Source organism: Manduca sexta, chromosome 11, assembly GCF_014839805.1.
Source record: "Manduca sexta isolate Smith_Timp_Sample1 chromosome 11, JHU_Msex_v1.0, whole genome shotgun sequence".
Classification (NCBI taxonomy): Eukaryota; Metazoa; Arthropoda; class Insecta; order Lepidoptera; family Sphingidae; genus Manduca; species Manduca sexta.
The window spans coordinates 9,040,645-9,068,001 of NC_051125.1; the positions used below are offsets into that span (position 1 = coordinate 9,040,645).

Sequence of the window (27,357 nt, forward strand, 5' to 3'; positions counted from 1 at the left end):
TAAAAAAGATGTTGATGTACATCAATACCTATAATAATCTAGCACACTTTTCACCATTGATAGACATCTTTGAAGATATAGTAATCAGAAATAGTCCTAGAACTAATACTTGTACGCGCCACCCCTCATGCCTTTTTATTTGTCTCTACTTTCTAAAAACCTAATTTGGAAGGATTATTTTTAGCACAACTCTTATCGGATTTCTTTCACTCATTCGTATTTAATTTTATGATCTGATATAAATTGTTCCGGAAGCCGTAAATTTAATAACAAAAGTTTAATATGATGTATCATAAATAAGTTGTTACTTATTTGGAGAAATGCGTAGCAATTGCTGAGATGTAATTAATATTGCCATTATCGCAACAAACCAATCTAAGTAATGCAGTGAAAGTAAACCATTAAAAGGAACAATAACATTCCTTAATATTTTGTTTTAAACAAGATAAAGGTAATTTTATCGTTCAGATTAAAATTATGAAGAATCCAATAGCATAAATGGACCGTAGAATTAAAGTATATTAATTAGAAAAAGTTCAATTACACAGCCCATAAAATTTTCCAAGCTCACGCAATCGATATTCGTATAGCATAGAATATGAGAATAATTGATTTATGGAATGAAACCGCCTCGTACTCTTTACATGACCGCCATAAGAATCACCAATCGAAAGGTCAAATGCATTTGTTTGTAAACATAAAACGGTAGACAAATCATTGGAATAAAGTCTATATTAACAGGTCAAGATACGGTTAATTCACTTTTCGAAAACGTCACTCGTCCCGCTAACTTACTTCATACCACTCTTTAATCTTATCACGTATCAAAAACAGTACACCGGCATTCCGACTATGCGTACGCACATGCTAATTTCAACTATAACTTGTTTCGTTAGGGTCTAAATTAGTTTAGATTGGGTCTAGTTTGATATCGCATCGATTGATATGAGCATGGCGTGTCGACCCCAGTGCCTGTGACCTATAGAATCTCGGCTTAAGTTCGGTGAAAGTCGGGAGACACGGAATAAGAGCACGATTTGTTGCGTGATTGTATGGTTTCTATCGACCACCGTGTTAGTCCTGAGAGGACATGGTACGACATTCTTTAACATAATTGGTGTCTTGGTACTACCAATGGAAAGTGTCTTTAGATATAACTTCAAAGGTACCATCGGTAAACAATTGCTTGCGGGGATTGACCGCATATAAATGATTAAATTAGTCAAAGTGAAAAAACATTCAGATTTCTTGATGAAAATTATAAGTCGGCCTCTCAGGAAATATAATTACAACTTCGAAGATTAATCTTATATTCCAATTCCGTAGCTAATGCTTTAAATTAAAGTAATTTAAAAGACAATAACATTCTTGGTGCCGGTAGAGAGCGGTTCCCAGTGTTACCTAATTTTTTTAACGTATAATTAAAATAAATTAAGTTTTTTCTTTTGTTATCCTCAAACACAGAGACTGTAAAAAGGACCACCTAATAAACATAGCTTACTAAAAATAGATTATAAATCTATGGCCTCAATTCTTCAGAGCCTTGTTTACGATTTGCCTATACACTGGGCGGCAGGTAAGCGAATCTCAACAAATTTTTTTTAACTTAATTGAATGACGAGACGTTCACTTTGCTTGTTGGATGTAAGACGTCAAGTCTGCACAAAAACCTTTGATTAATAGCCAAAACATTGGCAAGGTCACTAAGAACTGTTAACAAAGTATTGCGTCCAGCGTGACACTGCTCTCTTCAATTAGAATTATCTATTACACTCATATAGTTCACCACCTTAGCTCGATGACCGAAATAAGCAAATCAATGATATTTTGATGAAATGTCCAAGAGAAACATTCCCTCAACTAAACAATTTTTCCAGTTTTTGAATGAGTATTTCCTGCAGAACCTTAAGAGTACATACGCAAAAGAACCAAATTGAAATATTTTATTTGCGTTTCTGCAACGAATTGTTAGCTATGTTTAAATGTTGTGTTTGAACTGTTCAACTACTATAACTACAATTGCGTGATTGTTTGCCTGAAATTAAATGTGTAAATTGTATGTATTGGGGATAATGATTGTACAGATTTATGGCAGAGTTTTTTTAATACTAATCGATGGTAATGATTACTTAATAGTTATTGATTACCATTTACTTTGTAGACGAGACGAGATTCGTTCATCACGCGATCAATTATTTTCAATAGTACTATTAATATAAAGAGGTAGTGCTCCTGGATTTGTTTAATTCATAATATTTCTTAATTAATCAATGCATTGCTGTGCATAACGTGAACACTGTAATTTTTTTATTGGTTTGAATGTCGAGACGAGCTTGCTATTGCGTGATGAGATGCGGTACGACCACATAAACAGTAGAAACAGCATCCAATACCTTGAATGACAAAGTATTGTTTGGTATTCCACTGCGCTTGCCCTCCGGAGACATGAGATGTTAAGTCTTATGTCCAATAGTTACAATGACTACACGCTGCTGCTTGGCGGTAGAAATAGACATTACAGTGTTACCTACCTAGGCGGACTTTCTCTAATACAATACAATAAACTAACTAATATAATAGACTAAACTATAAAAATAAATTCCACTTTCCAAAAACCTTAACATTCAAGCATCCTCTCCAGATACTCAAACACAAACCATCCAATGTGCTAAACACAAAATCAGGAACCGCTCACTATTATGAAACGTTACGGACGGTGTTACAGTAAGTCTGTGTAAAGTTCGCCGGACCTTTAACTAGGGCACTCGACACCGTTAGTTGACCCTGACCGTGTCGTCTATGGCAGGTTACTACTCAATCCATCGGTCAATTGCTTTGGGAATACAAATTAGTTTCAAGGGCTACCGAGTAGTGGTGACTCACTCTCTTTAAGGATTCCGATTTGGGTTCGTGTGTTAAGGAGGTAGAAATTTATTGTCATAAAAGTTAATTTGTTACGTGGGGCATTCCTGTTTCGAAAGACGTATGTAAAAATGTAACAAATAAAATATGTTTTGATAGTTACATATGTGATCGTTTTTTTAGATAATTTGGTTAGAGGCACAAAATAAAATTCTGTGAAAAGAATATTCCAACCGTGAATTTTTTGGTGTAAAAAAATGTATTTGTTTTAACAGTTACGGGCATATTATTTATTAATACGCCCAATATCACCATCTAAATCTGGTGCGGCACACAGCTTTGTGATGTTACAAGAATTTGAAAATTGTAATTAGAGTACTATGAAGGAAGCAATAATTATGAAGATATAAAGAGTAAATAATCCAATGATGCTAAACATATTATGCACATCGTTATAAAAACCAAAAAACTAGACACTAGACAATAATGCAGATTAAACGAGATAATTGACGGTGTAAAGTATATAATCGTGTTAGATTACAGCAATTACGACAACATTAGTAGAAGAGGAAGTGGAGATGACAAAATAATTAAATGTTGTACATTTCCCATCAAAACTACCAATTGTTGTACGGTCAATGCCGCCGGGACAGTTATATCATAGCTTCATGTACATGGCGTTTCTTTAGCTGTAACTCGGTGTGAAATCTTTAATTTGTAATTACCGCTATGATTCGACAAAAAATATTGATAAATGTGGCCAATTTTTCGATTTGGCATTCACGTAACAAAATGGCGAAAATAGTACATTACAACTGAGTTACTATTTAACGTGTCTTCTTGTTTTTTATTGTGTTTCTGTGTTACTGGGTACGGTTGGCGTCACGTGTTTGACATTATAATTTCTTACGGTATTTCGCAACGTTCAAATAAGTTAACATCATCGTTAAATGCGAATCTTAATTGTAGCTCCTTTCTTCTAAAGTACACAAAAGTTCCATAATTATTCATACCGATAAATATTTTTTATTAGATTTCATTGTCAGAATTGTACTGTCACAATTCACTGAAATGGCTCATAAATGTATTGAAATAAATTGTTAAAATTAAATCTGTATAACATCGCATTAGTTTCAACTGTTATGGTGTTATAATATACGTATAAATAAATAAAAAATAAAAAAGAAACATAAAGTTAAACTAATATCTTTAATTTACTCAATCTTCCTCTTCCATCTGGTCTTACGTTCCACCAATCTGGGGCAAAACATGTCTTCGAAAAAGATTCAGTCCTAACTGACAGGAAAATCATTAGAAAACTCAAAGTGGTACGCAACGTGGGGCTCGAACCCAATTCTAAACATAATAGCCTACTAATCAGAAACCAATACTACCTATACTGCCATTAGACGTAGAATACGATTATTTTGATAGTGCAAGATACGTATAATTATATTAGTGGTAATGTTCTCCAAGTTAGCTATCTTCCTGAATTCTTACCCTTCGTACGATAAACGGAACCGACATTGTTGCGTAGATCTCTTGGAAAATTGCTAATTCCTTACAAGATTCTAGTGGCCATAAGACCATAACCTGATTCCATGTCACAACACACCCGTTACGTAATAGTGTAAAGACGTTAGACATTGCCATAAAGAACGAGCGCTGTCTGCAATGTGTCTATGGTTTTGCGAAGATACCACACTCTGTGGTCGCCCATAATGGAGCGTTTGTCGGCGAATTCATTGTATAAAGGCAACTGAATTAAGGCCGATCGCAAAAAGCGTACTTGGAAAAGCTATTAATATTTACAGTGTGAATGTTAGGTTTTTTGTAATAGGTAAGTATTTTTATTTAGCAAACACAATCTTAGACCTAGTGCACATAGCGAATATACAGGATGTCGTTAATTGAAGTATAAAATGTTCAATATTAATGAGTAATAAAATTTGTCATTTTCTTTTGTGGCATAACTAGCTGAATTAAGCTAGCAGTGCAAGTGGAAAGTCGACTAGTACGAGACGCAGCGTCTCTACGGCCGTCATGATATTAATAGAGTTCGGTTCAAATACCCTTTCATGTGAGGTCGAGAGGGTGGAGTTACATCAGAGTTAATAGTAATGAATAGCTGCCCACACAATATTTCCGTACCAATAATAAGTGACGTATACCCGCAATTTATTGCTATTTCAATATTATCTACATGCGCCTCCATAAATCCTTAAGGAAGTTAGATGCTTCCTACACTATCCAACCAGTAATTTAATACAGCGACATTTACAAAGCCAACTTAAATGACATCCGAGGAAACTTGGTTTTCGAGCAATTATACAGTCTACAATTTTAGGGCCAGTGTAAATAAAGTTATTTAGTTAATTGCCGCATTAACTGGAGTTCTAGTAAATGGTACACTTTTACAGCTCGAGGGTAACGCCCAAACGCTCGCGTGCTGCAGCTGTTTACTATTTCCTGGTAACAAACAAGAGAGAACAGCCATTTATGTTAATTCACAAACTAGCTTGGAATCCATGTGCCGTTAGTACTTGTTGGTAATCGACCGAGAGGAAGGTACTGAACCGTTATTCTATCGTGTTCGACAGACACGAAACCAGAATATTTTCCGAAGGGGAAATGCGCATCGTTTGTATTACTCATAACCTAACCAGTGCCAAACGATATCGAAAAAACTATCATGTTATTCAAATAATTAATTAATATTGATTTGGCTGAAACATTGCTACCATTCTACGCTCTATGCATGCGAATGACAATCTAATCACGCATAGTTAAATTATGACTAAACAAATAAATTACCATCTAGTCTAATGAACTCCGTGATATATATTGTTTAAAACATTTTACATTTTCTTTTAAATCACGTTCTTTTCCTACTATTTCAAGTGCTAATTGGTCTTGAAACAGCGACCAAGTAAATGATGTTCAGTCGTTGCTGAAGGCACTGAGAATAAACTACACAATTTTATTGTTATTCCAGAATCTTCGCTAACAATTCCAGACATATTTCTACTGACTTTGTAGAACATAAAATATGTGTATTGTGACTTTTGAGAAATATTTAATATTTAAGGTCTAGAAACTCTAACATTATAAAATTGTATTGAGCAGCCTTTAAATTGTTATTTTGAAATTTGTTACCATAATTTTATATCTTTACATCTAATGATTCCTTATGTTTATGCAAATGTTAGACATTAAAATTAAACTAATGCGAAGGCTGTAAAATTTTTGAAATGTCGGGAGAAAACTAAAATATTAAAACCGCGATAAAATCCGAAATATAGTTTAATTTTAATCTTTACGTCTGTCAATTATTTCTTATAGTCGTCTATAAGTTTAATTCAATTGCTTTATTACAAGTCTACGAGTGTTAACAACTAATCTCACTGTTTTGATTTTACTCTGGCTCAGACATAAATTCAAATAAACATAGCGTATCTCAGTTCTATGTGCTCAACACTGTTTCTTGGAGCAATTCCTGAACTTGATACCCTCATGAATAAACCAAGGGTAAAAACTAGTAGTAATTATTCACAATAGTAATAGTAAAAACGTTAAAATCCGCTCACCCACGATACACGATTACTATCGTGAAGATCGTGAGAATGAATTGCAAAAAAGAAACGCGCGAGCGCAAGTGACGAGTGTTTCATAGTATTTTGACAAAGCTAGCGGAACATTAATAGAAGACGAAACTAATGTGAACTGATTTGTAGAATACAATTCATTTGGTAAGTTTTAAAAAATTGGGACAGTAGAGCAGCGAAAGTAGTATGTAATGGTGAAGCTGAATATGAAAATCTATCTAATTTGGTTTTACATCTTGATATTCAGGTGATTACCACTCAAGATAAGACTTAAGTGACAACAATCAATGACGCGACTTAATTTATAATTACGACTAGTACAAACATTCTTAAATCTTCAAAATTGATTAAGAACCTAAAGGGAAAATAGGCAACATCATCAACTTAGTCGACAAATTGTTACTATCCTCACGCTTTGACAACATCTCTACCCAATTAACCCCATAACAAAGGCAATGTCAGAATATAACAGGAACAGTTAGTGCTAGACTAAGGACGTTGTGAGCAACCGTGGGTGCCGTTATGCCGAAGATCACGCACGGGTATAATTCGAAGCCGCTGTCAGAGCGAACCGGCTAGGAGGCTGTTTAGCCACTCTCTAAACACATGGCTTATACAACGAAAACAAACTTATAATTGAATAGAAATTTACTTGCAATGTAATTTGCTATTAAAAACATAAATATGTATGGTAACGCATGAATCGAAACTAATTCAAGTCCCATAAATTTTGTTCAGCTTTAAAAACGATGAAACGACGAATGTAATTACTAAATTCAAACCCTATAATAGATTTTTGAATGTTTATAGAATGAAGGATAATTCTCTATGAACCTTAAATGACCTAAAAGCTCGTCTTATCAAGGTATCACGTACCATTTTACATTTGCATAAACAGAACCCGTGAATAGATAAAAACAACTCAATTGTGGATAGTAGATGCGGAAGTAAGTCGGGGTGTATCGAACTTGCGCTATTCACAAGCAAGTGCAATCAACCTCGACGCATTGTTCCAGCTTCTATAATGTTGCATCTCAGACCTGCAGGCTCCACTGCGGATTAATGATGTATAGGACTTGGGTTAAATGGAAATAAAATTAAGTAATGAGATTCTTTCATTTTACCTGACTGACTTATTAGCATCGTATTCAGAGAGATAAGGTTGTTCTGTGTTCAATCCCACGTCAACGTCAGAGTACGAATTTCCGATTTAAACAAGAGAAACGTTGGCGTAACTTATAGTATAAATATCTAGATCGAAGCCTGTAAAGCTTATAATTGTTTAAAAAAATTAATAGGTATGTGATATTTCTAGCCATAATTCCCCAGCAATGTTAATTTCTGTATTCCAAACAAAAATAGCTCTACTCTCTTAGTTCGTGCTTATGTGCCCGTTTCTCAGATAGCAAGCGGTCTTGACCCGGCAGGGCCCGCAGGCTCTAATAAAATAGCGAAGGACAGGCACACTGGATTGTCTGAGGCCTACTTTATATTGTTGGATGCACGAACAAAGATAAATTGAAACGACAGCCCCAGCATAAAGCAACAATGCTTTATACAATTCATAAGTAGAATGCATTGTACGAATTTAAGAAAATACTTTATACTTAGGTAGATATACGATGACTGTAAATATGAGTTACCATATATATTATAATTCTCCTTGAATATGAGTAACATTTAAATGCCAAAAGTGACCAAGATGTTAATTAATGCATATCAACGACAGTAACAGAATCTACAATCTAAACTATGAAGTTCAGTCTCATGATTGAGTTTAGAATATTTATCGTTAGTCTTGTTAGAAGAAAACCGCGGTTCGGTAAAATCTTTTAAGCATTTAAAGCTAGTTAAAATTGTAAAAGGTTGAAGAGTCGTTGATTAGAACATAAAAAATTCTTGTCTCGCCACGTATCTGATTAAGTTAGCCCTTTTTTCAAATATGCCAAGGAAGTTGAATTGAAATCAATCAAGCATTGCTGGCAGAATGGGATTATTTAATAGCTATTAGGGAATGTGTTAAAAAAGTTTTAATGGAGTGTAGATGGTTGTTGTACAAAAAACACAAGGGTCCGCGTGCTGTCGGAATGCGACATTCCTTGCTAGACTGTATGCCGCGTGCCTTTGCCTGCTCTAATGGAGTGACCGTTAGAAAAACTTGTCAGTTTAAAAATCTTCACGAAATTTTAATTGTAGACTATAATAAAGATCTGATACCCAGAAACGTTACCTGTTTTAACGGTTTGATACAAAATATCTTTGCTGGTACACGGGAGACCATCGAAAAATACGGATAAAGCAAGACTTTTCATTTAACAAAGTAAACATGATTTTGAATGCTACGAATATAATAAGACCTACGTAGCACAAATTGAAATAACTCCTAACATCTGCCTCAACAGACTAGCAATAAACAATAGTCGGTTTTCCACGACCGCTTCAAAGGCCTAACAATATGGTGCAGGTAACTGTAGTGTGAGGATAGGTGTACAATTACGGATGGTATGCTGGTCATTTAGACAAGTACCGCGAGTTGCGTAACATCCGCGACGACACGCGTCGTCACATCCGGTATTGACGACAAGTTTTTGCAACTATTGTCTAGGTTTGAGTCATAGATTAATGGTCCCATTTAAAATGTTCTTATCAGTCACTTCGTTTAATAGTTTCAAGAACAACCCGATCGAGTTACCTGTAACTTTGATCGAAAGCAGCGTTTGATATCTTTTTTTGTAATCATAGATATAGCCGGGCTATCTCAATGATGTATCTTAGGTTTTATCGTCTTTCTGTCATAATATTCCAACGTTACACCATTTTTATGTTCCTTGTAGTTTTGAGCCTTTGCTTTGCGACGTTATTTATTTATTAAAAAAGAAAAAATATATCCACAGCCCTTATTAAAATAGTTCATGCAGTAACTTTGCAGAACGGATGGCACCATTTGGGTCATTATCCAAGGTACTTACTGCGTGATAGTTAACAGCACAACATCCCAGGTTAAATCCTGATTATATCATACTTGCACTAATGTCAATATATGAATGGGACGTAGTAGTAAAATAATATTAAATAAGAAGTACTTCAGTATTTTTATATCTCGGGTACAAACGAACATATAGGTGCGATGGTTCGAGGTGCTAATAACTCAAACACACGAGTGCGATATAAAGTGAAGAAAGTTCAGATGTGCAATAACATAAATCATAGTCGAATCAAGGTTAGGTATTCATTGCATACTATACTTAGTTATTCTGTAGATGTATTTAAAATAAGCTGAATAAATTAGTAGTGTAATGCATAAATAGGGGTATAAATGTATATAATAATTTAACAAATAATTTGAATATAAATTTTCATAAATAAACGTCATCGATAAAACATTAAAGTTATTTCTCCTACACATTTTATTAAACCTATAGACAATTTGCTTCTTAGCCATTCCATCTGGCAGAACCTTCGGCTGTCTATGTAAAAGACATTAGCTACTCGGAGGGACCACCGTTACTCTAACAACGGGGAGCGACGCACTCGGCCGCTTCGAGGAAACGTTGTGCTTCACTGGGCCTCAGTTTTTACCAGCGAGGAACTGCGCTTTTCAAGATTACGATGAAAAAATAGCGTAATAATCCATTCAGTTGGGTTTATTTTAAATTAGTTTCTGGTAAGGATTTTAAAGAGTTGTGCGTGGGGAATGAATATTTCAGTCTAACGACGTTGCTTTGGTAATGTTAAGAGCACAGAATTTCACTATAGGCCAAAAACATTATGTTGCAGTGGCGAAGCGTCAATACAACCCGATACCTACCTGCTTCCCTTTTAGGTTTATTTCCGAATGACTTAGTTTTTGTTGTCTGTTAAATTGGGCGCGATATGTTAACTAAGACTTAATTCTTTTTGCCTCGGGTTACCATTTGAAAAACTTCACCCTTCGCCACTGTTATGTAAGGTTTTTATTTAGATTAGTTTATGGTAAGGATTTTAAAGCAGTTGTGCGTAGTGAATGAATATTTGGGTCAACAACGTTGCTTTTAAAGATATGAAGAGAATAGACTTCAAATAAAGGCTTATAACATTAGATACAATCTCCAGGTTAAGCAATGCACGGTGTTCATATCAAAGTTTTAATTTTGTTAACATGTGAATCAAAATTGCGGTAATTGGAGAAAGCATTGGTAAATTCCTTCACTGTAGTAATAATTCAATTAACCTAGAATACTATGAATGACATGTTAGATTCAGGTATAGCTATTGTTTAGATATGTCTAGATATCACAGACTATATGAAGTTTGCTGCGTCTTTTATATAGAAATTGTTGTATAAAAATACAGGTAGCGACAACCCTCTGTCATGGAGAGTTTTGGAACTATCTGAGATTATTAGTCAGTTATATACTAAGTACAAGGAATTTAACTGTCTATGTACATTTCTTAATCATAATATATCGCTGGCTTAATATTGTAAGGTCCTATGTTAATTTTGATTAATTTTGGAAAAACTACATATAACTTTCATGTAGGTAAAAATTACAATAAAACAAAAATTCACGGTTCCTCTTTTGAGATCTTTTGGGATTAAGTATTGAAATTCTTTACTGAAAAAGACAGAAACATATTATATTTTTTTACATTTGTAAAAAAAAGAAACCGAGAATCTTGTAATAGTGAGCTAACGACATCTTGTTGAAAAATTAAATCGTAAATAATAATTTATGCATGCACCACAGCATCCGTATAAGTCTGGAAGTAAGCCAGTAACCATCTGGAGGGTATCACGGAAAAAAGATATATCTTTATCGATCCTTGCCTCCCAAAGCCTGATAGCCCCGAAATTGCGGCCATTTAAGACCAAGAAACTGTTAGCAGCGTAAAAATCTAAATACTTAACGTCAATAAATTATATCACATTAAACAAAGTTACACAAAACAGCACACATCCTCTTATACAACATGTTAAACGGTAACAAATTGAAACTTTATAAAGGTAATGCAATGTGGATTGCGCAACACGCGAAAGTGCGCGTCCGAGCGGATCCGCGCTGCCCATCTCATGTTATCAAATGTTTTACCGGTTCTACAAAGCCGGCAGTTTTATGATTATGCCGGAAAGTAATAAGATCTTGGTAGATCAAGCTTAATAGATTCCCGATAGATGTATATATACCTATTTCCAAGCTTATGTTGACGATTAGATCTTGAGATTTGATGGAGTATTCAAGTTTGAAATGGATGTAATTTATTTAATATTATAAAGAGGAGAATGTGAGTGTTATGGGTATGAGAGGGAATCTGGGGAACTATTAATCTGATTTAAAAAATATTTTACTATCAACAATATATATTAGGACAGATTAAGTAGAATAGTAAACATGTAGAGCTGCCTAATAAAATTTATGATTATATTACTTAGTAAAGTTCATGCCGAATGTTAGTTTAGTAAGTCACCAGTCAATAGAATTATAATTGCCACTAGTTGTATTATTTTCATGAAACTCGAATGAAGGCAACGGATTTTCAATGAACAGCCAATCTTGCAAATCCGTTAATTGAATTACACCAAGCTGCTGCTGTCATTAAACCACAAGCGAAACCAGTATCGCATGTCTTTTTCGAGCTGTTTCTTAAGATGGCGTACACGACAGCTTGTTATCCTGGTGGTGATAAAATATTAAATAAACGACACGCCATCTAAGATCGGTTATAAATTATCACCCAGCTTCAGCAAGATGGTTTGTTCTAAACTTGAAGCAATAAACTATATTGTAGTAATTTAGTTTAATTAGCACGATAGTATATTGTGGACGTCATTTCACTCCGTAATATCCCAATAACAGTAAATATTTTATGGCTAGAGCATATAAAATTTAATTAATGTACATTAGGCCTAATATTCACATCCTCTGTAAATAAGTTCGTGGTGCGATTAGATATTGCATTTCGATCTTTACAACCAGTGTCTTCAGGATCAATACGTTAATTGCATATTAACGTTGCAAGTTTAAATGGAGAAACATTTCTGCCTAATTTAATCCACAAAATGTAGTTTAAACTAATTAGTATCGAATGACAATCTTGTTGAAATTCAAAGCAAATTCACGAAATGTCTAGACCACTAAGTATAGCCTAAAATTCAAACGAATACATTTCAAACAGACCTACTTTTCGCACTGTTTGTGATGTGCATTCGAAACTATACAACACTTGCCATATCAATACACTTTTGAATATGCTAATAAAACCCAATTACTGCATAAGAAGTCAGTATTTTTCCCAAGAAACAAATAAATCTAACGTAACCAGAGATTTAAATTCAACAAGTAATCTAGAAAGTGGAATAATAAATGAACCTCACGTAATGGTACATTTGTAAATACAAGAAAATGTTGACCCACCAGACATGTTAAATTTGTTGGTTTCTAGTCGAATTCTCATATTCTTATGATGATGGTTTACGTTTGCTATGGCCGGTGTGTCGAATTAAACTATGAGCTGAGTTATTGCGTCCATGAACTGATTTTTGGCTTTTAGTGCTAAAATTCGTTCCGTACAAAAATGTGAATGTTCTTCCGAATTAGCATAAACGTTGCATACGCAAGGCCTCAACTGTCTGCTGGTTTACATTGTTTGATGTTACTTAATAAGTTGAGATTACCTGTCTCTTGACCTATTCGCGCAATGTTTGTAAAAGCAGAGACAATAGTGGACATTACTGCTTTCACATACACAAGGGTTACGCAGAGTTAAAAGGCGACGTACCTAGTGCGTTTTGAATTCAAGAAATCTGATAAATTTATCAAAGAAATCTAAATATATATAATATGTAGAATTAAGTAAGCGGCCTATTAATGATTTCTTATATTTACGCGAATGTTAGACATTGAAATTAAACTAATTTTCCGGATTCTATCGCGGCCTATTATTCCCAATCTACTTGTACAGATACTTAAGTTACTACATTTGTTAAATTGCACAAATAGGTGTTAAGATGCACAGTTTCAACGTACACTTAATTAATTATTCCAAAAACGAAATCAACGGTAAACCAGTGAAACTCTTTACTTAATCTTACTAATACAATCTGAACGAGGTTTCAAAGTAGGTGCTTACACGATTTAGTTGTTTTATTAGTTTGTGCCATTTGTCACACTATCGACATTTGTCACTGATTTCGCAATTAAACACGTGAAAACGTTGTGTTTGGTTGTAGAGTATTATCTTGTTTAACATACGTCCAGTATTTTGTAATTCGAACAATAGCATGGGCCAAAATGGATGGCTTCTTTACAATGAAAGGATGAGATGTTAGAGCCACAATAAACCAAGGTGGAGTCGGGCGGATCTTTTGCAACTATCGGTTCGTGCCACATCGTTTGAGCCGATTTCCACACGTTAGACTAATTGCAGTGTTTACTCATTAATGCAAAATTATAGTGTATGTTGTACGGTTTTGATGCCTTAGAAAATTGTTAAGGTTGCCTCTTCCTCATAGTTCTTGTTTAAGTTTACTTCCACGATGTAATTGTATAATGTAATGAAACTTTTACACACATGAAAAGACTGGAGCAGTGTTTTGCGGCATTATATTTATTTTTATTGACCATAATTCCAGTCTATATAAAAAGAGTACTTTTAATGTTTAATACAAAATAAATACATTTAAATCAAATTTCGTTCATTCGTTTGAGAGCAGACATAACAGGTGTTGAGATAAAATTCCGAAGTCCAAGAAAAAACCTAGTTATTTATAAATAACAACAGAAAACATAGGCGCGTAAAGTTTTAGTACTCAAAACCTACTTCGTTAAGTAAGTTTTATTTTGCGTGCTAAATTTGTATAGTTTGACCTAAAACTGAACGCTAAAACATTATCGTTAGCGAAACCGCAGAAACCATCGTAGTTTGGTCAAATTACGCGACTCAATGCTGAGAAATAACAAGATTTTTTATAAAATAACTATTTGCTATAAACTTTTAATATACTTAAATAATGAAACGTTAATATTTATGGCTAATGGCCTGTTGTTATTTCTAATGCAAAATATATTTGATGAAACGAGAGCATTAATAACTACTTACCTTTAAAGAAATTACTCCCCTGCGTTGTCTTCTTGAACTAGTGGAACCATATTATCTAAGCTGTGACCACGAGGAGTTGGGTACAAATCTCAGGTCAATACTTGCTGGGGCGATTAACCCGGTACTGGTTCCCCCAAAGGCGATTGATCATAAGGCTGACGACTGGGCCGCTCCTAAAAACTTACCCAAATATTTTCTACAACCTATTTAATAGGTGTGTTACGCCCATTGTAATGGTTAAGCAGATGGATGAAAACATATCTTCTTAAAAGACGCGCAATTTGCACAGATCTTTACATAAATGCAAGTCAAGGTTTTATTTCTGAGACCTTAGATGATCGCGGTCAGCGACGTTTCAAAGCAATTTAGAAAATAGTCCATTTATACAAAACAATGTACATCATCGCTAATGGATCCTTGAGTTTTGGAATTGTTCCTAAGAGTTATTCAGGCAAATAAAGTTGTCAGCTCAAGATATGTTTGACAAATATCACCTGGTAAGGTTACGCAAATCTTTGATGATGACAAAGTTCAAGTAATTCAAAGATGAGCCGTAAATGATGCGCTGACGGTCTGGCTAGTCGGATTTTACTCTTAAGAATATAGGTACTTTTCGACTCCATAATTAGCAATATACTTATATACATAATAGAACTATCAGAAGCCAGAACTAATTTGTAATTATTATTAATGGTATCTGAAACAAACCAATCGTGACTTTTAAGTGATGCTTCATGCAAATACATAATTATTTATACTGAGTTGAATGAAGGTGACAGTATATAATTGACAGGCCAATCGTTCAATCCAATCAATGTCGAAAAAGTATAAAATAAGTTACTAATTTCCTAAATCATTAGATTGGTTTATAATATTATCGAATATTTCGACTGGAATCGTTCAAAATCGCACCATAATACTTGTCATTAAAATAATTGAAATACTAAAGAAAGCAGTTATTTATAAATGACACAGACCTTTAACTCCAACAGAATTGTAGCTAATTAAGACATTCCGGGAACTGCCGCCGTTTATGCCGCCATGAATACAATTTGAAACTAGGTCCAAGCGACTGATGAATATCGTCCAATTAAAATTTTCGTTGCAGTTGCACGTGACTATATGCAATTTTATTAAGTGAGTAACGTTTGAAAACGTTCATTAGTACGTAGAACACGTTTCCTTTTCCTGTATCTGCCGGCGTTGTGGTGAATATACGATGAACCATTACCCTCGCTGACGGAACGGAACGAATAAACTTACGTCTATTAGATAACTGTTCGCACTGCACAAATGTATATTGCTTTCGAATGATCTTGGACGTTAAGTGATGTTGCACATGTCGGTGCTTAGGGTTCGCCGAGGAATACTAATGCACTTCCCTATTGGATTATTTTAAGATCTTTAGATGTATTGTGGATAAACAGTGAAATATAGTCTTTTAAAAGCTATTAAACAGTTTATTGCGTTTACTCTAATGAAACAATGATTTAGAACAATAAAAATTTGAATCTAAAAAGCTTTAGAAAATGATTTACAATAAAAGACATAAAACAAACAAAAGACAGCAAACATTAAATTAGATTTTTAAACAAGAGTGTCGCCTATTATTTTTGCGATAAATAATTATAAACGTGATAGTAATAAATATTCATGCTTTTAATTATTCACACAAACAGTTACACCTTGATTTAGTAAGTTCCGAACATAGATGACCTCTTTGGCGTGTTCCAATTGTATAATATGTTCATTACGCATTTTATTTTCTTGTTTAGGTAATTTAATTACCAACCAGTTTGAACGAAGCTATAAAATGATTTAATATCGGAACTTAAGGAAGTTTACGTAACATAATATGTTTCACTAATGTTATGCGAATATTTACGTAATCCGACACATTCACACGATTAGCTAAAATAAATGAGTATCAATTCCTGATTAATGTGATTAAATGTATTTTTATCTATTTCCTAAAATAAAACAGTGTCATCAACTTAATTCAGGTTTAGAATTGTACTGACTCAAAATTCTGTTTTGCAAGTATGTTAATTATTGACTGACTAAAAAAATTATGAGTGAATGAGAGTATTAAAGATATTTTAAATATTCTTTTTTCACAACCCAGGATTTCATGTAAAATTTTGTAAGTGTTTACAAAATGAGACGCATAATATATTAGATTGCAATGTTTCGGTTTTTAACAAACAAATTACATTGTTTATGAAAATAATTTGCATTCTAACTAGCGATTCATGTAAATGTTTTTCAACACTTTATTATATCCATGAGCACACGTAACATCCCATCACTTCCTACAAGTCCAGGATTTCATGGATTTCTAAAGAACCATGCAATAAAAAACGGAGATTAAATCGCGTTGACCGCAGCGTGAGTCCGACGCTGACTTGCCGATGTTAGAGAATTTCAAATTTAACGTTATTATATTTAATAATACACATTGCTAATGGTAAAACATAAACGTAAAATGGCAATAAGTATAGAAATATGGCTGACTTTGAACTTCTTTTGATGATAGCGATCATTTGGAATTTACAATTCGTCAAACTCTCTTGTCATTTCTGAAAAGCCGTCTATTTTTTGTAGTATTTCTTAAAGTTTTGAAAATCGATTTATAAGAAATATTTTTTATATTATTTTTGCTCAAACAAAATATAACAGGTAGGAACACATAAGAAGTAAAATTGTTATTGATAATGTTAGTGCTTATAACACATTTATAGACCGTTATTGGTGATAAACCATTTTAATCTTGAATATACCCATTATTTCTTTCTTTATTGAAGTCACAAACGTTTTTACACATACAATTAATGACGAAGCTATGGTTTCTAATTTATTGATAAACAACAAATTGTATACATTCCCTTAGTCGATTACTTAGTAGCTGCAGCTGCTGTATAAGAAAGTATCTAACAGTATCTGCTTTATGCGTCAATTGCAGGGCATAGACCTACTTTCCCGGTAAGGAGGTTTGGGTCATATGCCACATTTAACCAGAGTAGGCGGGATAAGGCCATTCCGATCATAGCAATATTATTCTATAGGATTTCGATACCTTTAGCATGCTTGTATCAGTATTTTAAGTTTAAAATATGTTATATTTTCTTATTTACAGCGTTATATCTGCTAAAATTGTTATAAGAAAGAATTGGAACCTAATTCTGAAATATTTATAACTTAAAGGTTTGTGGACAAGCAGTAGTTGGAAGTAACAATTAAGCCAATTTCGTTCTGTTACATATTACACATTTTTAAAAGTGTGTTGCGCGCACCCTTTAATTAAGTGGGATAAGAGAAGGTAGAAGAAGATCTTTATCGTAAAAGATTTAACTGCCACAGTGACTGTACCTATCTAATATCCAAAGAATATGGATACTTAAAAGAAATGGCTACGCATGATCTTGGAATGTGAAATGAAGTTCGCGCTTTAACAAAGAAAAACACAATGTGCTAAACCATCATTAAAAAATCAAAGAGCAGAATGCACGTGGGTGTGTCTTGGCGATCAAGCCCTACCTAGTTCCGTCTATGAACTACAACGTATTACATAGACATGAAAAGTAACTAGTGACTCGTGAACTATTCGACCTTCTTCTGTTTTTACTTAGCAAATTATACCATAGAGAAGGACCTCGTGCATGATTTATTAATTCTTTACTTGAATAGCGTGTCTTATAGCCCACGGGTTGTTTGTTATTATGCATTACGGGCTATCGATATCAATTTATATTTAATAGATACTTATTTAAAACCGCATGTAAGATAGATTTAGTCATGAATTTTATGGTTTATTTTTTTATGACTATGATTATAGAATCGCATCGTTCTATGGATCTTATTAACAAAAATAATAAGAATAATAAGTAACAAAATAATATAACTAGGGAATTTAATATAATTTATGACCATAAAGGTAGATAAGCGGTCAGACGTATAACCAATTCAAATGGCTTTTATGTTTCTTTAATAATGTGTGCACCGGCTCTACATTCTAATTAAGGACAGGTGAAAAATATTTGTAAATTAGTTCTACTTACGCACTACTTATGAATTAAATTACATTAAAAAAAATTAGATGTTTTTTATACGTGAAATAAGCAGCAAAAATTAAACTAAAGTGCGATAATATAGATGGATAAATAATGCAAGCAAAAACAACAGAATCAGAGGCGCGGACTGTAGGTATTCTACGCCTATCTCGTGATGGCTTCATACTAGTTAGCCATTAGAAAGAAAATCACCGCCCAACCATTATATTCAGTTAAATTTTTTCTTGATAATTGTAGTGACAGATTACTTTTTAAATGTTACAGAAGGTTGATGACTTGTGACAAAGTAATCAGCTACAACAATGTAAATTATTTTTACATTAAAAACTACAAAAATATACCAAATTCTAAATAAAAGGTAAGTCTTTTAACTTATTCGCATCACGCATGGTGGTGTTAAACGAGTTTTTCAAACTTTTTGACCATCTATTTGTCTGAGTGGTAGAGCACTTTCAAATGACGGACCAAATAAGTTTTATAACTTATTTTATTTTTTCTAAAAGCAAATCTACTTTTTAATCTCATATAAACGCAGATTGAAGAAAAAACACCCGTATTAAAGAATTTGAACAGTTTCATCCAATTACTTTTTGCCGCGTTAGAAAATTTATTTTTCGACAACACAATGCTGAAGCCACAAAAGTAAATTGCGTAGACTTTCGTCGCACTCAGAATGCTCAGAAACAAATAACTTTTTTCCGTAAAGATATCCATCCTAGTACGAACAAGAATTGAAAAAAATATTACATTATCAAAGACGTGCAAAAATCACAATATGACTTTCGCTCTTGGAAGATGTTTTTTCAATAAAATATCAATTGATATTGACTCTGTTCCGTTAGTGAGCTTTGTTAGTTTGTTAACAATATTTTTATTGCAGTAGGCACGTTTGTATGTAGATACTGTTAGATAGTATTCATATGAAGTCAATCTGAATTCATGATTTGTAAGATGACCCATTCGTTTTTTTCATTTTATAGAATTGACATTTATTAAAAACTAGCTTTTGTTTGGGGCTCCGACCACGTGAAAAAGTTTTCCGGGATAAAAGTTCAGCTATATATTTTTCCGGGATAGAAAGTAGCCTATAATCCTTTCCAGGGTCTCAAACTATCTCGATACCGAATTTCATGGAATCTGTTGGGTAGTGTTTGAGCTTTCAAAAGAGATAAATATTCACCGTTTTTGAAACATTTTTCATTGATGCTCAGCTCCTATTGGTCATAACGTGATATTACATAGCCTATAGCCTTCCGATAAATGGCGTATCCAACACAAAAATATTTTTTCAATTCGAATCAGTAGTTACTGAGATTAGCACGTTCAAACAAACAAACTCGCCAGCCTAATATAATTGTACAGGTACCCTAAGATAAGTAATTAGGAATATGTTTTTTCTTAGAATGTTTATAGGCTATTCAGATTTATTTTTCATTTTGTAATTCATTTATGGCATACATAAATATATTCAGGTAGATTGTTTCAAGGTCTAATATCGGTATTCGACATTTTAGGCTGAGAATTGATTAGATATAATTTGAGTCCCTTAGTGAGAGGCTTGCAATGTATAACAGCATGAAGCTTAAGTAACCTCGGAGTTCCGTGGTTGCACAGGTTGTATTTCTGCCTACCCCATCAGTGTCGCAGGGGCGATTAAACAATAATTATGTGTTTAAATATAACTCGATGCCACGGTCTTTAGCTAATTATATGAAATCTTTACTTAAAAAATATAGAGACATTCACATAACATTCTCGATCACGCCATAAAGTTAGAATTGCAAAAAGGCAGACGTTACTAGTGACTTATTAACTAGTCCTAGTGCAATGGATCACTAACGTATTCCCTACAAAGTATATATTATCAAAACCAGACCAACGAGTACTTCAACTACGTCTGTACAAAAACTAGATGCGATCCAGGCGAGACCGACATCATTCCGAGCTTCAAAACAAGAGGGAAGCAGGACTTGTAGGAGGTAAACAAAGTATTTACCTCGCACATCTAAATATACCGGTTTAAAAATATACGCAGTCATTTAAATTTTAAATTTTATTGCTTTCCTTTCCCTTTTAACCAGAAAATTACTTAAAATAACATAATCGACGTAAACTTTTAAATAACTTAACCGGAAGGAGGTCTGCGTGCATAATCAAATTAATCTTAGAAACATTTAATGTAATACCTTTTACTGCTCACTTTATATTTTATAGTTTATTTGACTCGACTGCATATTAAAATTGAAAAATAAAATCCAAAGCTAAGACTAATTTTAGTCTTGAAGTTCAAATTAATTAATTATCTTACCACGTAAATGTTCAGTTTAAATCCCTCACATCAGCTTTCTAGCACAGCACTAATTTTAATTGTTTGGCTGTATAAAATTAATACACGCACTAATTTTTTAATTCGTAAACATGTTCCCGCGCACGTTTCTCTGTGGAACGGAACGTACCGTGCGTAGTGCCGCGCGCTCATCTGCGAACTGATTCACTCACTTGGCTGTATGGGCCCACATTTTCGTCGAGCATCGGTGTTAGCCATAAACGCTTAACGGAACGTCTAGGGAAATGTTAATCCAGAGTTAGAATCCGCTTTCCTATACTATGTGAGGAAATCGTGACTGACTAAAGTTTTTCTTTGAAAAAGTGGTCGTTTACTTATGGGAACATTTTATGGCTTTATTTAGATTACTTAAAAATGTAGGTACGCTTAGGAAATCTATTTTACTATTAAATAAGACAAAACATATATATTTGACAATTAAATCCAGGATAGATCCGGTATGCAGTTCAGGCGTGGAATTGAGCAGAGGCGTTCAATTCTTAAATAGGCACAGGTTTCTCGCATCCCTATAATCGGAAGTTGTAAATCAAATTTTAAAGGAGTCGAAGCTTGGGAGATAATTGTATAAAAATGTTGCTGAACATCAATATGCACAACGCGTCTCTACATATTCTATGTACTAAAAAAAACTGATTATTATTTAAGCCATCGTGTATTTTTTTATTACACACGATCGTAATTTATACTTATACAAGGTACGATAAGAATAACCATAGTTCAGACGTTTTACAATTACCATACATAACTAGATATAAAAAGTTAATAGCGCGTCATTAAGCATAAATTGTGCGATAGAGTAATTGACAGCCAATTAAATGAGCAACTGCTTGTAAAGGTTTAGATGTTTTTTACTTGAAAACTGCGCGAATGATGACTTGCATTAATATAATTAGACGGAATAACTGAATGTAACAATTCAGTTACCTACTTATTAAAATTCTAACGCTGAATGACGTCGGATCCCACAACAGATATGGAAGCATGAAATGTTGCACTCACAAGAAATACTTACGCTGTACTTACAGTCACCAACAAAAGTAACTGAACCAATTCAAAACATCAAATCGCTCATGCAATTTTGTGTTCTTACCATTTTTATTCTATACACAAAATAGTTAAAAGGGATAACTTTACTTCACACAAAGGTGAAAAAAAATACAATTAAACGTGTGAAGGCGATTTCTAGTTTCGAATCTGTGATACTTTTGTGCCTGACTGTATTTTAAAACAACAAAAAATGTACGGGATTACATAAATAAAAAAAAATATTGAAACAAGTCATTTATTTCAACTAAGTATATAGTAAATAGTAATGAAGTCCCCCGTACAATTTAGGCGAATATTTTAATAACAATAGCAATCAGTACGTTAATTAATAAACATATAATTGAGACATAAAATTAGGTACACGTGCATTAGTCTTAATTTCCTTACATAATAAAGATCTTTTCTAAAATACTATCAGAATACATAAGAAAAAATGAACTCAAACACAGGGATATGTGTAATAGTATAGAATTAATTTTAGCATATTTTAAAACGCTATCCACTGGTATATTTCATAAAGAGATCAGAAAAGTAGACAAAAGCGTCGGCAGAACATTTAAGAAAGTTTTGGTATTCGTTATCATTGGTTTTGGAAATAAATTTTACCTAATATATCTAGCCAAAAAGCCATCACACTTAAATACTAAAGAAATATAGTAATAAATACTTTTTCAAATTAGATAATTGAAGAATATAACTAAAAATTAAGACCTGCTAAACAAGTTCCGTATAACCGTCATTTTCAATAAATGATCCCAATCACTTTATTCGATCTATGTCAATAATTAACCAATCAGATCACAGGTTTTTTGACATGCTTACAAATGATTTATTTTGACTGGTTCAGTCTTGGAATCGGATTGAAGATTGAGATTAGGATCGTTTATTGACAACCGGCTGTAAATGCTACTCGTCACTCAAATGTATAATCCGACCAAATACAAAAAGTCACACTCTAACCTATGCTCCCATATAAATGGTAATAAAATGAGTAGGTACCATCACCATTGGCTGTTTAATACCATAACTGTCAAATAAAAATTAATGGAAACTTGTGAAACAGACCCATAAACTTGTAAATAATGCATAGTCCTACTAACGAATTAATGCGTTGTTTAATTACACAAGTGATTAGTTCCGTAGGAAGGTACAAATTCCGATTTCTAAACCTATATTTGGACAAGCAATACTGTTTTAATTTAAAACTAAATTTATCACAAATTTTTATGTGAATGAATACTCTATACTTAATAAAAAAAAACACAGAGCATGGATTTTGTTAGTCCGTGACTGAGACCATAAATATAAAATGGAAAATAATAAAGCTTTTAAAAAATGGAAGGAATGTAAATACCAATTATATTGACTATTTTACGGCTTAAAGCGGGCCTTAAGCCTCCCCTCACATTATGGGAGGAGTTTTGGACAATAGCCAATTACTGGCAAAAATGGAGTTGTGGAAATCATTGAAAAACGCGTCGCAGATTCCACACAACTTCTTAGCAGATTCTGTTTAATACCTTTGTATTACAATCACAGAGGCAAAACGGCTCAACAGTATGTATAATACATAATATAATTGTACATTGAATATTGTAATTTTGTACAAACATCGATATCTTACTGTTTATTCGCCAAATTGCTCGTGTGAAAGTATACATTATGAGATTTTATCATGTATGAATTATTCGAGATATAATATGCGATATGAAATTTGATATTTGATAATATAAAATTATTTAATTCATTAAGTTTATTTAATTTTGTAAAAAAATTAAGATGAATTATACTTACAATAGCATGTAAATCATATGAGAAATAATATTTAGTCAACACAAGTCCATCAACATGATGATAAAGTAATTTCATTTTTCAAAATGTTATGTTTTGGAAAATAGCCTCTAACGGTAATAATAAAATTTTCTGATATTTCAAATGAGAGATATCCCTGTTTTTGCTCTTAACTAATAAATTCGAAAGACCTACATGCATTAGGACCATAATCACTTCACACAACCTAATATAACTTCGATGATAAAACTGGTTTTTATGGACCCAACAAATATATAATAAACGTACACCTAACTAAATTTTGAATACGCCTACGGAACATAAACACCTTTATTATAAGAAAACTATAAACCATCATACCTTAGAGAAAAACTTATAGAAAAATTAATGGAAATCAACGAATACATCAATGAAAGTCGAAGTAACATTAGTACACAAAAGTGACTTATGTCTCCTCGATGTAGGGGTTTTCGGAGAAGAACTGATGATCGTTGTAGGTGCGCAGGTACTTCCGCGTGGTGTAGTACAACAGCAGACCCCACTTCATCATCATGAACGACCACACCAGCCTGATCACTATACTCGTGTTTATCGGCAATATTTCTGAAAGTAATTTATGCGTTATGACTTGTTTTGCGCGGCAACTTTACATTTTGGTTTTCATTGTAATGGCTTAAATAAAGTAAAAAAAAAAACATTTATTTTATTAAAGAATGGCCTTAGACATATTGTTACTTTTTTATTCCTGAATATACTAGTGTTACGTCACTTGCCGTCGATGGATCTTAAATATGAAAATTTTACTTATCACGTGGCGCGTGACTATCTCTGACCCAACTAAAAGACCGTACATTGCAAACGTTGGTAAATCATATGCCGCGTATGCGAAAGCCCAATCGACAGGTGGCATAATATTTTTTTTGTGTATCGTCCCCGCTGTCAACAAGGGGAGACCTGCGAGTGGAATACTAGAATCTCCGGTCTTAGCGACTGCAGATGCCTGGGGAAATGTTTGGAGGAGATATCTAGGAAAGTGTGAGGGAGGAAACGGGACCCTCTTAGGCTGGGCGGAGGGAATGTTCGTGAGCTCTTATAGGCCACAATGTGTATTGACAACCGAGAGGTATCAGGAGAAGTATACAAACAAGTCTGTGCTTAAGGCCGCGGTAAATATCCACCCGTGCATGGGCCTGCATTCGGTACGGAGACTGTGTGCACAAGAATTGCCTCAGGGGGAAGTTCCATAATATTATACAATGCGGTGACGCGAGCACTCTAATGTTCACTCATATACTTAGTGCTATAGTATGGGATTGGGATAACGTCGTGGGTCGTCTTATTTATCCTAATATCATCATTGGTATTTTGCCGATGAAATATATAGTCCTTACTTCGCATTCCAGGTCATCTACACAATACAATACAATTAATATTTCCAACTCTTCCCTATCTTTCTATTTGATTAATGTCGTTGCGGGATAATAATAAATTGGTGTTCCCTGAGACTCGCCGAGCTTCACCGCTCGGTGTTATAAAATGCGTGCTACTGCTAATTCTGGCTTACAGGAGTTGTAGTGGTGGATGTGCCGGCGACAAAATCTCCAGGTCATAAAAGCGCCGTTTTCACATTTGATATTACATTCGAACCTTATTTACATTCCTGATAATATTACGAACTCTTATCTTTGCCATTAAAACACTTCATTACATTGACTAATGGGCACTACTGATTTACAGCATTATAAAAAAATATAAACTAAAAAAAGTGATAACAATAATCTTTGTTTCTGTAAACTTAATAACTGTGAATGAACTCTTACTAATGACATACATTGGGTAAATGGGTTATCAAAGTAACACTTGTTTGATGTGATGAATAATGTGTTGTTATTTTTTTATGATAACTTATATTGAGAAGGGAAGGTCTAGTAGAGCTAATTCTGCTAAAAATTGGTGGATATGTATATAGAATTTTATAATATTTAAACATTCCGGGGTTTAGATGGACAAGACAACTTCTGACATTGACTGCAGCAAACAATTTATACTGTGTAAATGACAACACCAAGCTAACAACTACAAATAGCAAATTGCATGTATAAAGAAGAATTGGAACATTGACACTAGTGTAAATGCATCTGGAAGTTCTTAGGCAATATATTGCTGCAAGTATTTGCTAGTCTAAACTCAGTTTTATATTTTGGCTTAGTTTGTATGATGAGCAGACCACCAAACTTAAGGGCATTCAGCATATCTTATATGCAATTAAAATATATGTATTTTCACATGAGTATGTGCACAGGAAATATGCAGAATTGCATCTCTTGTACACAGGCTAGCTTTTCTGGGGTGGTGTAGCCTTTACTGACATGTTTAAAACACAATATTGTACAATTAAACTGCCAAGCTCATATGAAGACAATTTTTTTTTACCTAAAAATGAATATTCCTCAAAAACTTATTGTGCCTTAAAATGATTATTATTCTTACCAAGTCCATAATAACATTCAAGAAATATGTAGAATATTGTCAATCCCCCGCCAGACACAAAACCAACAATTGCAAAGTCTCTTATGTACTGCAATGCTTTCCGAGAGAAGTTCACATGTAATGACTGCTTTAGGTAGTGGCAGTGAAGCATCAGGGAAAGAGCTGCATTCAGACCTGCAACAACATAACATACATGTCAGAGATCATGTAGCCACTTTCTATGTTATAATAGCTTGTTTTTCACTTCTGATTTGACATGCCCATTGAGAACTAAGTTGATGTTGATTTCAACAGTTTATTTTCTTAATATACAAAATAGGACAAAGTTGAGGAAGGAATATTTTTTTATGAATTATCTTGATTTCATTGCTGGGTGTAGATTGAACACTATTAGGTTCAAGGAATATTAGTTGAATTACATCCTAAAAGCATAAGAAAAACATAAGTAAAATTTTGGACCATTATATTACAATCTTGTAAATTGATTCATAAAGATTAAAGTTTTACAAAGGAAATGATAATGAGATACGGAAATGTGGAGTTCCGATAATTTTGTTAGAAATTGTGTAATCACGTCATAGGAATGCATTTGAGTGGTTGATGCGTCTATGGAACTATGTCGAATGTCGTAAGTTCTAGAATTATATCTACAAGTGTCGTATAACTTATACGTCTTATGAAAAAAACAATTTTATTCTAATGTACCCACTCACCAGACATTAGCGCCCATATTCCGGCCTCAATGTTAGCGTAAACGATGCAAAAACATATGAAAGCGGATATTCCCAGAATAACACCAATAGCACTTATTGCTATGTGAATTTTGGTCCGCAACATGCTGACCCCACTGCACTTTTACTTCATATATTAACAATTCACGTATTTTCTTTTTAGGTTTTTGTTGAATAAATAAACTTTATTTACGAAAACCAGCTGATAAACAAGCATAACATTAACTAATTAGACAATCTTAGTGATGTACCATTTCACTTAGTAAATCCTTATACCAAGCTAAAAATAAATTATCACAGTGACGTATATAAAATAATAACAATAATCTGCTTGTAAT

The 27,357-nt window shown here is 33.5% G+C and overlaps 2 protein-coding genes across 2 annotated transcripts in view; both read right to left on the reverse strand.

The window, feature by feature from the left end:
• The window catches only part of LOC115452950, a 36,232-nt gene extending 15,147 nt beyond the window's left edge, over positions 1-21,085 (reverse strand). The window contains exon 1 of the mRNA XM_030181577.2: positions 20,922-21,085. The gene's annotated coding sequence lies outside the window, so the exon portion shown is untranslated. The remainder of the gene's footprint in view (positions 1-20,921) is intronic.
• A 1,143-nt stretch (positions 21,086-22,228) lies between these two features.
• On the reverse strand, positions 22,229-27,268 carry LOC115452719 (heme transporter hrg1-A). Its single transcript, XM_030181313.2, has 3 exons — positions 27,002-27,268; positions 26,289-26,462; positions 22,229-24,401 (listed from the first exon to the last, which is right to left on the reverse strand). Exons 1-3 carry the CDS (start codon positions 27,123-27,125, stop codon positions 24,244-24,246), a joined length of 456 nt encoding a protein of 151 aa, XP_030037173.1. The 5' UTR covers positions 27,126-27,268; the 3' UTR covers positions 22,229-24,243.
• Positions 27,269-27,357: the final 89 nt, after the last annotated feature.